General features: G+C 38.4%; 1 protein-coding gene across 4 annotated transcripts in view; it reads right to left on the reverse strand.

Annotated features, from left to right (window-relative positions):
- Nucleotides 1-17085, reverse strand: part of MCF2L (MCF.2 cell line derived transforming sequence like) — a 163591-nt gene that overhangs the window by 18523 nt on the left and 127983 nt on the right. For all 4 annotated transcript variants that reach the window (XM_026055314.1, XM_026055306.1, XM_026055321.1 and 1 more), the window contains 12 exons: nucleotides 11061-11180; nucleotides 10121-10237; nucleotides 9460-9609; nucleotides 8648-8772; nucleotides 6571-6685; nucleotides 5521-5640; nucleotides 4443-4634; nucleotides 4042-4233; nucleotides 3600-3759; nucleotides 3382-3452; nucleotides 2223-2299; nucleotides 1105-1171 (listed from right to left, as the gene is read on the reverse strand). In XM_026055314.1, the coding sequence (XP_025911099.1) occupies nucleotides 1105-1171; nucleotides 2223-2299; nucleotides 3382-3452; nucleotides 3600-3759; nucleotides 4042-4233; nucleotides 4443-4634; nucleotides 5521-5640; nucleotides 6571-6685; nucleotides 8648-8772; nucleotides 9460-9609; nucleotides 10121-10237; nucleotides 11061-11180 (1506 nt within the window). The remainder of the gene's footprint in view (nucleotides 1-1104; nucleotides 1172-2222; nucleotides 2300-3381; nucleotides 3453-3599; nucleotides 3760-4041; nucleotides 4234-4442; nucleotides 4635-5520; nucleotides 5641-6570; nucleotides 6686-8647; nucleotides 8773-9459; nucleotides 9610-10120; nucleotides 10238-11060; nucleotides 11181-17085) is intronic.

Genomic DNA, 17085 nt, shown 5'->3' on the forward strand with positions numbered 1-17085 from the left:
GCATCAGTAAGAACCAAAAATTCCTCAGCTATTTCAGCCTTGATTTTATGAATGTAATTATGTAGATGGCACTGCCTACAACAGCAAGGAATAGATCCAAGTGATCCTTAAGGTCCACCTCAGTCCTGCATTGCTTTATCATCACACATCAGACATGACTGTGCTATCGTCGTCAAGACTTCCCAGCGCTTGGGCAGAATCCAGGACAAGAATGCTGTAGGAAGTAGAGCACAAACTAGCCAGAGGCAAGGCCAATGGAAAAAAATAAAGTGTTTTGAAGAGTTCAAAGCCCTCATACAGTACTCTTATTTGAAGGTGTGTACCCAGAAATTGTCACTCCCTGTCCATAACTTAAGACAGTTCCTGCTTAAGAGCTTAGCCTTGGCATGGACACCAGGAGTACCCCATTGGCTCACTTCCAATTCCTCCTGAAGAAAATAATTCATCCTCAGTTTTCTGTGATTTTCATCTTCTACAGTCAGCCAGACTACAACAACATGATATATCCATGCCTGGAGACTTAATACACTTGAGAAACAATACAGGATACTGCAGCATATCTCCAAAGCAACTCGCACTACTGCAAGTATGCTTCCACACTTCCATCTTTGTTTCCTTTACAATTTTGAATCAAGATATTCTTATTTCAAGGCATTCTGTTGCTGTAGTTGGACCCAAGACATTTGGAAGATCACTCAAAGGTCTACGAAGAAGAAAGCAATACGCAATTCTGCTCCTCTGACACAAGGTTCTCCCAACGTAGGCTCATGTTCCTACGTGCAACAGAACCTTCTTGGGGTTGACCCAAAACTCTGGAATGAACTTCTGCAGGAATTAAAGACCATTACAGATCTTGCTGCCTTCTACCTAAATAGTTAGGCATATCTTATTTTCTGCCCAAATTGTGTTTTCTAATGTAAGATCCTAGCTGCATGAATGTTTTTAAAAAAACAATTGCCCATTCTTGCCTCTGAAAATATGATTAGAGAGGAGAGATGTAACAATCACACTGCTTGATAGGACAAGCTGAGGCACTACAGTGATAAGGAAAGTATATGAACAATGATGAAACAGAACAGATAAACAGTGAAATTTAATCCTTACCTCAAGAACGCAGAGAAGTTCTTCCACATATGCTCGTTCAGTTTCGATAAGTTCATTAATTACATGCCTGTAAACAAAGAACGATAATTAAGGAAGCCTACTCACTTATGCAAATTAATGAGGCAACGTTAACTTTGTCTGTGTGCCTATTTTGTTTCAGACAATAAAGGAACAATTTCCCATTAACGGAAAATGTGAAGTTTTATATATTTCTGTCAACAGTTTATATATCCTTGTTGAGAAGTATGCATTTTTAAAACATCTTAAAGTTGAAAATGTGTTTAAAAGGGAAAAAAGCCAAGTCTAGTATTTTAAGTGCTATAGGAACTAAACTGAAGCAGTGAACTGTTTTATCATCATACATATAAAATCTGGTTCTGTCATGTTTACAAGTATTACAGGAGCTGGGGTTAGAGCTGCATAGGATTATCAAATATAGATTTAAAGTTACTCTGGTCATTCTAAATATGAGGCATATAATATTCAGGTATTTAGGGCATATTTAAATATACACAGTGCCTCTATTATGTTTAATTTCCTTGATATTCAAGCAAGCACATGTTTTTTCTTTCCTGTCATTTTGGATGAATTAGTGTGAGGTTGTAATATTGAAAAGTTAGCAAAGCATTCAGTTTTCAGGTAGAAAAGCAAGCTCTGCTATACCAATTGCAGGCGGTACTAAGTTATTTTTGGAATATAAGTGACTAAGTTCGCTTTTTATGCGGAAAAGTGATTTTAGTGATTTTTCCTAAGGTTTATTAAAACAGGGACTAAAAAGAGTCAAATAAAAAAACTGAAGTTCTTTCAAGTACGGAGACCAAAACCTCTGAAAGTTTAAATGAGGCTTAGATGTTTCGGAAATGAAAACATGTAATTACCTTACCATAGCATCACTTAGCTGTAGTAAAGCTAGGATCTGGTACCATATAAAATATGAATAAAGCTGCGGACCGAAACAGACTAAAGGATCTTCTTCTGTGTAAAGAGCATAGCCAACACATTTCCAAAAAGTACTGAGGCTTAGTTCAGAGAAGCATACTCATCTTATCAAATCCTTCCAGACTTTGCTGGAACCAAATCCAAGAAAGAGCATTTTTTGTTTATCAAGATATACTTACTGCCGTAATACAGCTAGGTTTTCTTCATCATCCATTGTAGATCCTCCCCTATTTTGATGGAGTTCAGTCATCTCACTCTAAAAAAGGAAACAAGCAGAGAGAGAGAGAAAAAAAAAAAATCACAACAGCATCACAGAAGGAGGGAGAAAAAAAAAACACTTAAAAATATGGAACTTTTCAACTGCTCTACTTGCATGCATTTTCACAGGGAAGACTGTACTCTGTTAGAGATAAAGACAATTTGCCAGAAGGCAGCAAAAGACTCAAAGTCAACCTGAAGATCTTGAGGCACACAAGACCACTTAGATACAAGGCATTCTCCAGGAAGGGCCACCTTTGAAAAGACCGTGGTTTAAGCTCCCTTTCCAGAAAAGGCAACATCAGAGCATCAGCATCTGTGTTGCCTTGGAGGCAACACCGGCCTTAGTCTGTTTTCTAACCTAAGAAATGAAGTACTATGCCGCCCCTTTCTGCTAATGTCCTAACTTGACATGGAAGTTCACTCTTGCAACTTCTACCATAAACAGATGAGCTAATCACAGCTTGCTGAAAAAGGGGAGGTTCTGCTTCCAATCCCCCCCAAACCAAACCCATTTTTTTTCCCCAACTGTTGCCCCTACTGATCATGTGGTCCTGCCTACCTCCTCGCATCGCCTCTTGGCTCTTGCCAAACCTTCGCTGAGCTAATTCAACTCTCAAAACCAGTGGGAAACTATTTGTTTCTGTTGCTGCCATCAGGTTCCTGCCCTGCCTCCAGCAGGGAAAGTAAGACCTTCCCCACTTGGGAATGGCAAACTATTAGATCAGGTGAAGCTATCTTTGAGCCAACGACAACTACCTCTTCACTCTTGCCAGTTTTAAGTGTAGCCAATTACTACTGGCAAATAATAAATGTTTCCTGTTCATAGTTTTTATATTTTGCTACCCCTAACGTTTTTCCTAATATAGGCAACTGTTTACTTTACCTTTCCTCATACCTAGCTGAGCAACAAAGCAGCCTCTATTTAAACCACATGACTACTTCACCAGAGTTGCTTCGATAGGGGTAATATCATCACCGTTTCTGTGAACTGCCTCATTCTTCAAGTTCTTTAATATTCCATTGTGTTATGACTTTCCCTGGCAGTATGTGCAAGAAAAAAAACATGCAAAAAGTTACCCTTGTTTTTCTGTAGTTTACCCTCCGAAGCACGCTGCTCTCTGAGTTGGTTACATAATTTCTTTGAGGACCTAGAATGTAAAACAGAATCCAACAGCAGTTAGAACTTGAGTGGATCTGAAACAGATGTTTGTGCAACCACAAGTTATAGCTGAAAGTTTCTTCAAGGTCCTCAGCACAGTGCAAAAAATTATTTAAAGACTACTACAGTTACTTACCTGGAGAGGTACAAGGAGATTTTACAAAGGCTTCAGGTCTTGGTGCAACTGGCTGAACAGGACGTGTCTGCTTAGCTGCCAATTTCTTAAGGCTTACTTGTCTCTTTTGAAACATTTCCTCCATGCTTTCTTGCTTCTGGAATACCTTTTGCACATGCTTCTACAGTTGTCACAGAAGAAAAAAAGTCACTGTCATAGACCTTTCAACAAGCTACACTGTCATTTGTGGTACATTGATTTTCAATGGTTATTGCTTTTATACCACATAAAAATATTACCCTACTCTTCACTCCTAACAAGGCATAATTTACCATTGTTTAGTACCCTTAAAAAAAAGGGGGGGACATCACCTAGCAGGATTAGCTTTATCAATGGCCATGCAAGAGAGCAATTCTAAAAGTAACAAATAGATGGATATATACACCTAAAATTCTTCTGGTACCTTTAGGTCCTCATTGAGGATGTGTGCATACTCTCTGTAAATTTTATTCAACTCCTTGATTTTATTGCCTGCACCAGTGTCCAGGAACTTCTCAATCTCCTGTAACGCTGATTCTGCACCATCCTGAGACTGACACTTATCTACAGGCTGTGAAGCCAGCAGATAAATTCCTTCATCGCACCACTTCATAGACTAGAAACAGAGAAAAGAACAGGCTTAGCATACACTGATGTCAACACTAAGAGGTCTAAAACATTTTATACTTCTACTTGTGAAGTATTTGGCTATATAGGGAGAAGACTTCCAGCACATCCAGATATTTTTACCTGCTGTTATGACAACTGGTTGACTGAGGTTTTACAAGCAAGATGGGAAACAGAACTGTTCCATACAAAATTTACCTTTTCTAACAAGCCATGCAGTTCTAGAGATTTGTTCAGAAGATTCCTCTTCTGTTCTGTCTCAGTAGTAAAGGCATCACAGAGATGATGAAGTTCACTGCATTTTGGAATAATGGAGTCCACAGCATAATGATTGCTTTGAATAAAGCCATCACCCTCTGAGGCCAGCATTCTGGCCTTTGCTACAGTTTCCTAAGAAAGTAAGCACTGATTTAGGTACATCTTCTCCTGCATCAACTTCAGTTAAAAGAAAAAAAAATTAAGAACTATGCCATCTATTTTTACACAGTAAACCAGGCATGATATAGAATAAAATACACCTCTAGTTAACAGTTGCCTTACTTAATAAATCTAAGTGATTTCCTGTCTTTTCAGATGCGTAAAAACTTCTATGCCTCCACCTTTCTTCTATTAGAGTACTTCGGGAACATTAACAAGTTTAATTGTATGGCCCCCTGAAGGAATTGCTATTAGTCTTTCTGTGCCTTAGTTCCTCAGCAGCAAATAAGTGATTTATCAGAGATGTAATGGGTGTTTGTATGCAACTTGATGGATATCAGCAACAATCTGAACCCAAATCAAAAAATACCCACCTCCAGCATCTCAGCCTCAGAAACTCACTTATATTGTTTTATTATAAAACACAGACCATAATACGACAATAAGGCTCCACTTCTACACTGTTCAGAATATTTGTTTTTGTTGGTCATGTTTAGCTTATTCTATACTTAATATGCAGCCTTCTCACTTCTGACTTTTAATGAAATCAGTGGTTTTAATAAGAATGCAAGAAGCCCCTTGATCATTAAATCCAGAACTTGGCTACTGTAGACACTTCATGTGATTCTTCCATGAACTGAACATATTAAATTTTTATTGAGGGGTGCTCTAGACCTGGGTTGCTCCAATGGTTAAAAACTTTATTCCAAATTCCTTCTTTATCTTTCTTAAGACACTGACTCTGTTCTGTTGTCAGCTTAAGCTCTAGACATAAGATATAGTCTGTAACTAAATACTGTTCCCTTCCAAACACCCACAGTATCATATTAGAAATAAGGACAAATTACAGAATTCTTACACATGATTTTTCTTCAAAGCTGGCAAGATCTTTCAAAATGTGCTCCACATGTGAACAGCTGTTTCCCACATCTGTGAAAGCAGACAGTCTCTCAGACACAATATCCAAAGCTGCTTTAGCCTGAAACAAGATACAGCTACGCATCAATGAAGATGATTTCACCTCTCTGGAGACCCATCACTTAAATAGTTGATAACCAGTGTTTTCAGTCAGGTGACCCACAATATAGAACGAGTAGAATGCAGAGACAAATCACTTTTTGCCAACCTACCTGTACCCCTGATTCAAAATGAAAACAAACACAGAGAAATGGCAGTGAAGTAATCTTGTTTTCTTGTACTGGAAAAAATCCAAGAACAGTGCTCAAGGAACATACATGATCTTGCTTTTACCAGTTGACAATAATATGAAATGACATTAATATAAAGAAATGGCCAAATGTGAGGAAAAGGTCCCCACCACACCAACTGATTGAGACACACACACTTGTAAAAGGTTTCTAAATGTTGTTCCCATGGGGCCAGATCCTGAGATCAGCTACACCAGTGTAAAGTGACCATAGGTACCATCAAGCATGAGTTAAACCAACATGAGATCAGAAACTGGCTGTACAATTTTTAGTTCAGCCTCCACCCAGCTTCTAACACTGTGGTTTCAACCTCCCACCCACAGTGTTGGAGGCAGTTTTATAAAGTAAACCAGCCAGAAGGTTTAAGTAAGTCTTGGTTCCAAAAAAGGGCTACTGGCAAGACGAAAGCTTTGCAGCCAACATACTATGCTTCCGTAGTGTTTCAAAGGAGTTTGAGTTCTTATACAGTGCTGAGCTGCTGAAAAAAATCCCATACCACTGCAGAAGAGAAGCTATTATATCTCTATAGACAAGTATTCAAGGTAGTAAAGACAGCAGGATGTCAAGTAAGGACATGTACAAGAAAAAAAAGTTGTAGAAAATTTTCATGCACACACAAAAGTTGCAAAAAGAAGGGGATGTATTCGCTTCTGAATCATTTCTATATTACCAAATATTGACTGCCACCAAGAAGTTCTCACCTCTCTAAAATTCTGTTCAAAATTCCGAAGGTGCAGACACTGCTCAAGTTTTTGCTGATGCTTAGTCCAAAACTGATCAAAGGCCGTCTCCGTTTCATGCAACTGAGCCAGAAGCCTAAAAAGAAATACTCTAAGAGTGATGGATGCAACCTTTGAGGGACAATACAATCTTCCACAGTAAACAGAAAGCCTCCTCAAAGCAGTATTTTCCCCCAAAAAATGAACTGGATACAGGAAACTTTTTTCTAATTTTTTGGTATTGCACAGAATCATATCCTAGAATAACATTGATGTAAAACTGAAACCCAACACAAACATTAAGTTCTGAAAAATTGGCAAGTGCTGATTAGAGGCTAGCTGCTGTGTATACCTACTTCTCAGTTCTGACTTGGGGCATGGGGACTTGGGGCTAGCAAACATGAAGAAAATGTGCAAATGCATGTGGGCCAGGACTCAGAGGAGCCAAAGCCCTGGACTATAAGGAAAAACGAAGGCAAAAATACGTACTGCTGTGACCAGTCAGCTGCCCTTACATTACACTCCTTGGAGAAAGGCCCATAAAAAACCTCAAGATCATTGCTCCTACTCTTCTGAGCAGAGAGGCTCCTTTATATCATAGGCAACTGTACAGCAGTACTGCTTCACTTATAATTTTGGCCAAACACCTTAAGGCTTTACTTTTCAACTCATCTACCAATACTGCATTTGACATTATGGTATTCTATGGACCTATCTCTACAATGTGCTTTACTGTGCTTAGGCTACATTGAGGAAAGGCTGTAGGTCAGAATTTTAATGAACTTTCATTTTTAATATCACAGAAATGAACTCTGAATTTACAGGCTGAACTGACTAGAAAAAAGGCGTGCACACACACATGGTCAGTTCATTCCAACTTTCTTCAGACGTTATATGAAGTAGGAACATTTTGGATAAATTAACAACCCCCCCCTTCCCCAGCTGCCTTTCAGATTGGTGATAGCAACAATGACCAAAAGAAAAAAAAAAAAAGGCGACTCCTGCCAAGCTTTGTTCATTGGAACGGACAGCTATTCAGAAAGAAAAGTCAGTCCAAGTGTAACAGAAACACGGAATGACAGACAGAAAAAGAATGCAGAATACTGCCTTGGGGAAATGAGCTATGCTTTTATAGCTTCGTTCAAATTTACATCTGTGTTATGATGACAGAAGGTCTTGAAAACTGGCAGTAATTTCAGGTGTGTGGAGCGGGGGATAACACCTATAACTTCCCATAAGCGCGCACACATTTCTGTGTAGATACTTCAAGAGCAGAGTACTCTCTAACAGCCCTTTAAAAACTACTAGCTACACTGAGATCAGCAATGCTAGAAGCTCCTTCAGGCATGTTTAAAGGAAAAGCAATCTCCTATTCCAACTCTCTCTCTGAAGGAATGATGTGAAATTAATAGATAGCTGACCCCAGAGACCACAAAAAGAACTGACCAGTGATCTTTTAAGATCATGGAAGTTGAACAAATTCCGGAGTTTAAAAACCCTCCACTAAAAACACTTTGTCTCAATTATGGATGTATTATTAAAAAAAAACAACCAAAACCCAACACACACACAACCAAACCCATACACACAGAGCTCCTGAACAACTTAGTGAACAGTGGACAAACTACTCAAAAGAAGGGATATATTGCTTCCATCTTTCCCCTCTGCCTTCCTGACAACAGTGAGATTTCTTTGGATTGTGCTTTGGTCTTTTATACAAAGCACCAATCTTCTTTAAACCCAGGAAAAGCTGTTCAACTATATATAGTCCAAGTATGACAAAAAGAAAAAGAAAACAAAAAMCCCCCCCAAAACCCAGCGGTACTTGTTGATACTGGAACTCAGATAGTAACCACTATTCCCTTATTTGCAGGTGACCAAGAGATTACTTTGCTCAGACTGATCAGATAACAGAAGTGTTGTTTCTGAAAGTACTTTTCATAGGCTTGCTTTGTAACATTTCCTTATTTGCTAAGCATGCATATAGAATTAAGTGCTAGAGCCAGGGAGGTGTCAAAAATCCAGAAAAGCATCATGTTCAGTATTTTACGCCTCTCACCTTTCTACAGTTGTTTGATTGTCTAGCTGATCTTGATTCAGTTTGTATTCAGGGTTCTCAGTAACTGGTTTTGTAATACTTCCAAGGATACCATCTCCCTGTTCTACTGCTAACCTTATATCCTCCTACCAAACAAACAAAAAAAATCATCACAGGAATTCGGTAGGTTTTTTTAAAGACTTCATAAGGCAATAAAAGAGAAAAAATATTTTGCTTTAATAAGCAATAGAACAAGCATAGTTTGATTAAAAGCAGTGACAAATAAAGACACTAAATGCTAAATGCCAACTTTTTGCATGCTTACTTCCACCTCAAGACTGTATTACACAGAGTTTGAATTTTCATAATAGATAGCCTTATAGTTTGTCCTTAGGCTACAAATATCTCAAAAGATGCATAGTTTTGAAATCCTGAAATAGCTTTTATTTAAGCTGATTTCAAAGAACATTTGTCCATTCCTCAAAAGATCATATATTTTTATATGTATGCAAATACAATCAAACTTATTGCTGCAAACAAAAACTATAAATTAAATTCACCACAACTTATAAAGGAACTTCTATTTCCACACAAGTCATTATGCATTTGTACATAAGCACACTTGGCCTTAAGAAATGTCCTTTCTGAATGCAATAAAGATTCTTTCTTAACTTCAAACCAAGCAAAACAACTTTAATAGGATTTCAATGTCTCATATTATCATCATCATCATCTATTAACTTCAAATACTCTCCAGATTTTCTATTAATACTGCTAGTCATGGATTAAAACACACTTTAACAGAAAACAGTATCTTCACACAAATTACATACCTTCATTTTGTCCTTCTTCTCTGTGTGTGCTGCAAGAAGGGAGCTGGTTGATTGCACATCATTTGGTAGTTCTGTTTCAGCCAGCTCAGTCCCAAAGGACTGAAGAATCTGAGCTGTTTGCTTAACCTTTTGGGCAAAACTTTCTATAGCCTTTTGGAATAAAAACCATTAAAGATATTTCACGTTCTAGACACATGCATACATACATACACACAGACACATGCACACAAGATATAACTCATAACACAAACCCACAAAGCTGAACTACAAGACTGAAAAATGGTCTAAGTATAATTTTGTAAGCAAAAGGAACCATCACCATTAATTCCTTAATTCTATATTTTTCCTAGGCTTGTATCAGGTATATCTTCCTCATATTTTTATAATCTGGAGTTATTTTACAACTTGAGTTTTTTCTTTCTTCTAGCAAAAACAATAAACCTCAGCACAATATACTGTAGTTCCTTTGCTCCAAGCCCTAAGAAAACCACTCCCAAATTATTACTCATATTATTTCTCTAAGATGACTAAGTACCATTGGGGACATCATCTCACTCAGAGTATGTCATCTTGCATCAACTGGAATCTGGTTTATAAATGACAGGGTATAAAACAGAAGGGCCCATTAAACTGAAAAGTTGAAACAATAACTAAGACTTACAGTGCGATGGGACAGCCATCTGTTATGGCAGTAATCCAGGGTGCCACCAAGATCTTCTGTTAATTGTGTTTTATCAATGTAACCCTGCAGTTCTGATACTGAGCCCAGCATTATGATCTGCAACAGCAAAGAAAGGGAACATGATCAGTGGTGGCAAGTCCCTTATTAGGGATTCTAAGCCATATCCTTCAGCCTCTGATGGAGTAATTTCAATTTAATACAAAAGCACGTGAGGGAAGCATTTCTTTTGGGTATAGAAAAAACAAAAGTTGTTTCAGCTGAAGATAATGTAAGTTTAAATAACTGCAAATATGAGCATGAGTATCAGGCTTAACAGCACATACTAAAATAAACACTTATGGAGTTGTCTATGTTATATAATTCATAAACTTTCTTTTTTTTTTTTTTTTTGCTAAGCCATACATGGCTATCTTCTAGCAGAGCAACATCACTTCATTCATTACTTGCTCACTTTTCCACACTGTCCTGGGTCCATGGGAGAGAATAATAGTATCTCCATGGATTCTGCATGTAAGGATATGGTTCCCAAAAAGCAGAAATAAGGGGATGGAGGGGAAGTATCTTAGTTAAAGACTAGCTTTCACCTTTGAAATTGGCATCTGATAAGTAAAAAAACTAACAAACAAACAACAACAAAACCACTCGCCCTATCCATATTTGTTTATCATCTTTAGCACCTATAGTTTCAAAGTGTTTTCTTAAAATATAAATGCTATACACTTAAAGGTATAAACAGTGGGTTTATTGGCGATCTAATATCAGGCACCAATAGTATGTTCACTCAAATGATAGAATTTATACGATTTGTCTTTGGGAAAAGCATTTGCCTAAAAATTCACACACTCCAAGAATAAAACCATCATGAATTAAGTGCTTTAATAGATCCCTGATAATACAGTGAAAACAGAGGATTACTTACAGGTACTTTCATTTTAAACTCATCTTTGTTGAACTTGAAAGCAATGTCTGAGAGTGCTCGATGAAAAAATCCTGTTGGGCGCAGCACGAGGACTAGCTGCAGATTTCCTGGGAAAGATGCCTGCAAAACAGGTTCACTCCATTATTTTCTGTGTTGGTTCCAGAAGGTATTTTTAAACAATGAGAAGCCTCTGTTAAAGCACAAACTAACTGCAGCAAAGGCCCTGTAACGGGGTGACGAAGGCTGGCACAGAGCGCTTCATTCAAAGAGAAATTTACTCATCTTTGGGAACAGGGATCTATTTTCCTGGTATCCAAGTTTTCAGGGCTGGCTTGTACTACCCTTAAGGTTACATCACAGCCAACGGGACTAATGAACGGAGGGGGCTGAGTACTTTTTCCAGCAGCATTACTTTCATGGTTACCCTATYTAACTCTTTAGCAGAGGGTGCCAAGAGAAGCCTCCATTACCATCTGAGTGCGTAACATCAAATTTCTTGTTTGTTCATACATTATCTTGCTAGTTGCCTACACAAACTATTGCCACCCTGGCTGAATTTCTCAGGCAGTAACTTAAGAGACGTAAGGCTGAATTTTTCCAGACAAAAATAAAAATAAAAAATRAACCCAAAATAAACCTCAGCTAAGGTTTTCCTCACCATTCTCTTCCAACTAGTAGTCTGACAGGTCTTTTCCAGTTCTACAAGTGATATGGTAGGAAATCAGCAGAAAGGAGAAGCAAAGCAATGAAACTACATTAAATTACTAAAAATCAACCTCTGTTGAGGCAGATGTTCACATACTTAGTATTTAGCCATTCTTGAATCATGCAAGTCTTCTCCCCTATTCAGCATTTCCACTGCAGGGAGGGAATGAAGTAAAAGCTCACTAAAGAAATGATCATTATAATGATTAAGCATGCAATTTTCTGCATTATACTGTTTGAAATTATGTCACATTTGTGGCAAATTGGATTACTAAAAGAGAAATGAAACACTGACTGACTGAAGGAGCAGCCTGTTTCTCTGTTTCTATGCCTAGTGAAACTGTTAATATCTGGATGGTTGGAGAGTGGTTTAATACATATTCAAAGATTTTCAAGGGTTCCAGTCATTTAGCAYTGGGGGTGACAAACTTTTAAATAGGAAAGTAGCTAAAAATTTTTCTGGAAGGCTTCACAGATTATACTGTAGCTCCCCAGATAATCAGAGTACAACTGAGATCTCAAATTGGTTGAGGCACCTTCAAGAGTTAAGTTTTACAATCTGCCTCCACTTCACTGGTGTCTAAATTTTCTAGAAAGCACAGTGATTCAGTCCCAAAGGGGTGTGTTGGACGGGTGGGAAAAAAAATCCAGATAATGCCGATTTCCCACACTAGCTCTCCATCCTTGTACTAGAAACAATTTTTCTCTGTGTAGTAAAAGTAGCACACCTCATGGCCTGATTAACCCACAGTTATCAAACACAGGCAAAAAATGTTATAGAAAATTCCTGACTCTATTGAGAAGGAAAAGTTAAGAAAATTTTAGTTTTTTAACATTTATTCTAAAATTACTGCAACAATCAACGGTAAATTTATTTGAGAAAGTGATTTAACTCACACTAACAAACACTGCAAGAATTGACAAAAGAAAATTTTTACTAAATCTCCTGAAAAATATTTTGAGTGATAGCTGTGTAGCCTATTCATATAGACTTGTACCAGCTTATTTTGTGCCTGTAATAGCAGTGTGCACACTATGACTGAGCTCTTAATTTTCTCGCTCCAATTCCCCAGCGTGACATTTATTTAATRGCAACACCAACATTTCAGAAGAAAAAGCTCCAAGAAGAAATATCTTTCAGATGGCACATTTGAAAAAGTGACAGATGTTCATGTGAAATATTCACCTCAGCACACGACATCCAGACCCAGAGTCTGTCGCAATGTGAGTGGATAGAGCACAGTATGTTTGTTTCCCATTTAGCCTTGCCTAAAACGTTGGGAAATGTCTCTCCAGTCAACTTCAAGTTGAATATTTTAGTAGACACACTAAAAATTACTTTTACAGTTCAGTGTCTTTCATACTTAATAGTTTCACTCCATTGTATGTTTCTAGTTACATGTACAAGTAATACATTTCTTCATTCTCCCTTTAAATTCTCACTTTTACACTTACCRACTATAATGTAGATTTTGACACCAGAATTTTAAGGAAAATATTTAGACTATTACTGGAAAAAAACAAAAACCAAAAAACAAAACAGTAGCGGCCAACTGCAGTGTTAAATTTGAACTCTGTATTAGGTTTTATGAGATACAGAGTTAAACTGCATGACTGAATCAAGTAGGGTCTCTCATTCAGGTTCAGTCCAAAGGAAATGCAGAGCATACACGTTACAGTTATTCTCCATCTCAGCACATCTGCCTACAGGCTTCCACTGTTCAGACTAATTCCCATTCAAGATTTATCAGGAGTTGGGTATCTCCTGTGAAAGCTCAAATTCCAGATTACTTTGTTTGTTCTTGTCTTTACTAGTCTCTGTCTCATATGCTTCCCTTAGGTTTTCTTTAAAAACAGTTTTAAAAAACAATGCCTGCTCTGCCTGGCATGGCTAGGAGTCAATTCTGCAAACTGACCTTTGTTAAACACCAACACCCACAACACCCACAACACCCACAACACCCACAACACCCACAACACCCACAACACCCACAACACCCACAACACCCACAACAGGATTTTTACAGTAAACAATGTTGGACCAGTGCCATCCCATTTTATCTGAGCTTACATCTTCACCATCTAAATATTACTATTTTCTTAATTTTTTTTTTTTTTAAAGCCCTGGTGACTTGCAGAGACAATGCTATGATGCAAGAGGCACTCCTTAGCCGTGTTTGAACTCCATCAACCAGCCAACTTCGCACTGAACAGAAGCGAGAACAACAAAAACAACAAGTCTCCATCCCAGCCCAGCAGCGTGTGTGTTTGAAGCCACTGTATCCTGAGCAGACATTACAAACAATGACTTCTCAGTAACGCTGGGCCAAATGCTAAGAACAAAAATAAATATTCATGCAAGTTTAATAGTGTCATAAAATAAACTGCCTTCAAGGACTGTTTTAGTAGAGTTATTGAACATTGCTGCGACTTGAAGAAGAGTTTGTGTTGCTTGGAACTGTTCTTTCCAAAAGTGTCTTTCCTTACTAGCCTAATTAATATCAATTGCTCTCCCAGCATCTTGTCTCAAATATTGTACTATAACTAATTTGATGCCTATGCAAAGGAGACCAGGGATAAAACACTGTCACATTTTTGGTATCCTTTACTAACTGAAAAAGATCATTTGAGGAATAATGTCACCTATTCATAGAGAAATTGCGCACCTTTAGGGGAGCTATTGAATGGGAAATTGAGACCTTTCACCATTCTCTCATACTCATTAATTCAGTAGAAGGCATCCTAGAAACATTCTCAGTTCAATATTTCTGATCAGTTAGTTAGAAAAATGAATTTTCTTGGCATCACTTCCTTTTTTGGGTAATCAATTTACAGAATTTATTGTAGCTAATAAGTTTTGAGAATTTATCTAGCCATTAAAAAAGAGACATGCTGTTTTGACCCAACCATAATTCCACAGTCCACAACCACATGCAAATGACATATAGTTCCCTCTACATACAGAGTAACAACTGTTCTCAGTCTATCCTATGCTAGAGCCCCTTTCGGTGATCAGAAAATTACACTATTTCACTTCTGTTCATAAAYAGCAAACTCCTTAAACAGCTTAATGGCAAGATTTAGCTTCTGACAAGTCAGCTGCAGCCAAGCCATTTTCAGCAGTCATGAAAACAAGTCAACACACAGAACACCAAAAAACGTACTCCAAGTCCTTCCCTGCAATGCTGTCAAACAGCAGCCTAAGCAGGCAGTCACTGACAACAGGGACAGCCCGTATTCTATCCCAGCCCAAACCACATATCCCTTCCTCTCGCTGGCATCAGCACTGGCACTTGTTTGATCCCACTTGATGATACCCGTGACTAGTTTTCTATCTGTTGGTCTCCCTTCTTCACTTCTCCATCAAGTCAGGCAAGTGCCAATTTCAAAGATATAAAAAGAAGATAGGCATGCACGTAGATATCAGGTTTGAAATAAAGCCTACCAACTCCAACAGCTGAGCACAATGTTTCACTTAAAATAGTTATAAATAAGTCTGCCCAAACCAGGAATTTGTATACAGCACAGTCCTTAAATCAAAGCTTTGCAATACACAGAGGTCTTTGCTGCCATTCAATTGCCTCAAGCCTGGAACATGAGAAGAACCTTCAGCAGCTGAACAAAACGAGAGCCACCTTAAATCCTCACGGAAACCAGCTAATACTACTCAGAAATAGGCTGACCTGCCTGCTTTAGGATTTTTTTTTTTTTGGGGGGGGGGGGGGATGAAGACGCTTTCCACTGTGTGCCCCAAGCCTCTGGAAAGTGAAAACTCAGAGACTGAATCCAGCTGTGGTTTAAGCAGAATGCAAAATTAAGTTAGTTTCATGCAATCTTAATTATCACTTTCCTTCCCAGAACATTAATGACAGAGACTGTCTTTAGCGCTGAAATGCATCCTTAAGTTAAGAAGCTGTTTATAAGGGGACACAAAAAGAGGCAGGCTGTACCTTGATTATGTCACTAATAAAGATGATATGATGCTGAATAACTGGTAAGGAACCATGAAAGCAGAGCAGGAAACAATCCTCACCTGCTCTGTGGGGGAGAGTGGGTGGTAGCAGCATATTCAGTGGGGAAGGAAGGACAGAGTTTTCTTGCAGACAGGCACAGACATTTTTCCTGTCTCTAGAYTGCCATCATGTAGAGCGGCCTTGCTTTGCTGGTGCCAGCAGGGAGCTACTGAAACTTGCTGTCACCATTTCACCTGCACCAAGCAGGCGGAGCAGCAGTCCCACCCACTCCTACCTTACAGGAACCGTAAACAGCATTTAGGTGCTATACACTATTGGGCTGACAGCATTTTCAAAGAAGGAATTTGGGGATGTAGTCAAACTGCCCAAGACTTCAGAGTATCAGTAAGAAAGAAAGGACTATATCTTAGTAAGCTGCATATTTTGCACTAGTCCCAAAAAGGAGGGGAGGCTCTTGTTGAGAGTCATCAGAGCGCTGCAGCCCACCCCTCAGAAGAGGCAGCACAGGAGCAGAGCCTTGGGACCACAGCCAGGAAGGCAGCCTTTCTGCAGAGAGTGCCAGAAAGCGGGCTTTTGGAAAAAGAAATCAATACTTCTGAGTTTTCATATCTCAGGTCTCCTCCTGTGATGCTCTAGGCTTATTTAATACACAAGTGAATTATGTTGATAGATATGTATGCCTTTTAAACAAAGATGTAGTTAAAATAAAGTTGCAGTCTGCTATTCGATCCCACTTGGCATCTGTCTCACCCCTTCACCTACACATATCCAAGCATGTGCATCACTCAAGGAGAACAGAATTTCCAATTTCTATGGCTGAAACTTTTCCTTCAAGAGCTACAGAACAATTCATTCTGCTGCTTCTACACACCTACAGAGCAAAGGAAAGCCATTCTGCTAAGCAATTAATCCAAGAAGCTTATTCTTCTGCTTCCCAGGTAAACATCCGGCTTTCAGCTATGACACTTGAACCATGTGAGCCACCAAAGAGCTAATGCTTGGTTCCATTTTAGTCTTAGTACTGCAGTTTTAAAATATCTGGAACACAACTCCTTTTCATTTTATGAAGAGTCTCAATACAGCTGCATTACCAAACTTTGTGGTTTTGTTTTTCCTGCTCCATTTACTAGTATGTAGTAAGCCACAGGATACTTCTTTCCAAAAATACCTCTGCATATAAAGGAGCTAATAAGTACTTTTTTGCAAGACTATGTTTATTCCTGGCTAGAATGAAGTCTCTTACACAGGCTTCTTGAATAAATCAGTTTATAAAATGATCTAGTTTGAAATCTAGTTAACAAAAAAAAAAGCTGAGCTTTTTTGTTAGATGTTTGATACTTGTGATA

This window comes from Apteryx rowi, unplaced genomic scaffold, assembly GCF_003343035.1.
Source record: "Apteryx rowi isolate R43461 unplaced genomic scaffold, aptRow1 scaffold_123, whole genome shotgun sequence".
NCBI classification, from domain to species: Eukaryota; Metazoa; Chordata; class Aves; order Apterygiformes; family Apterygidae; genus Apteryx; species Apteryx rowi.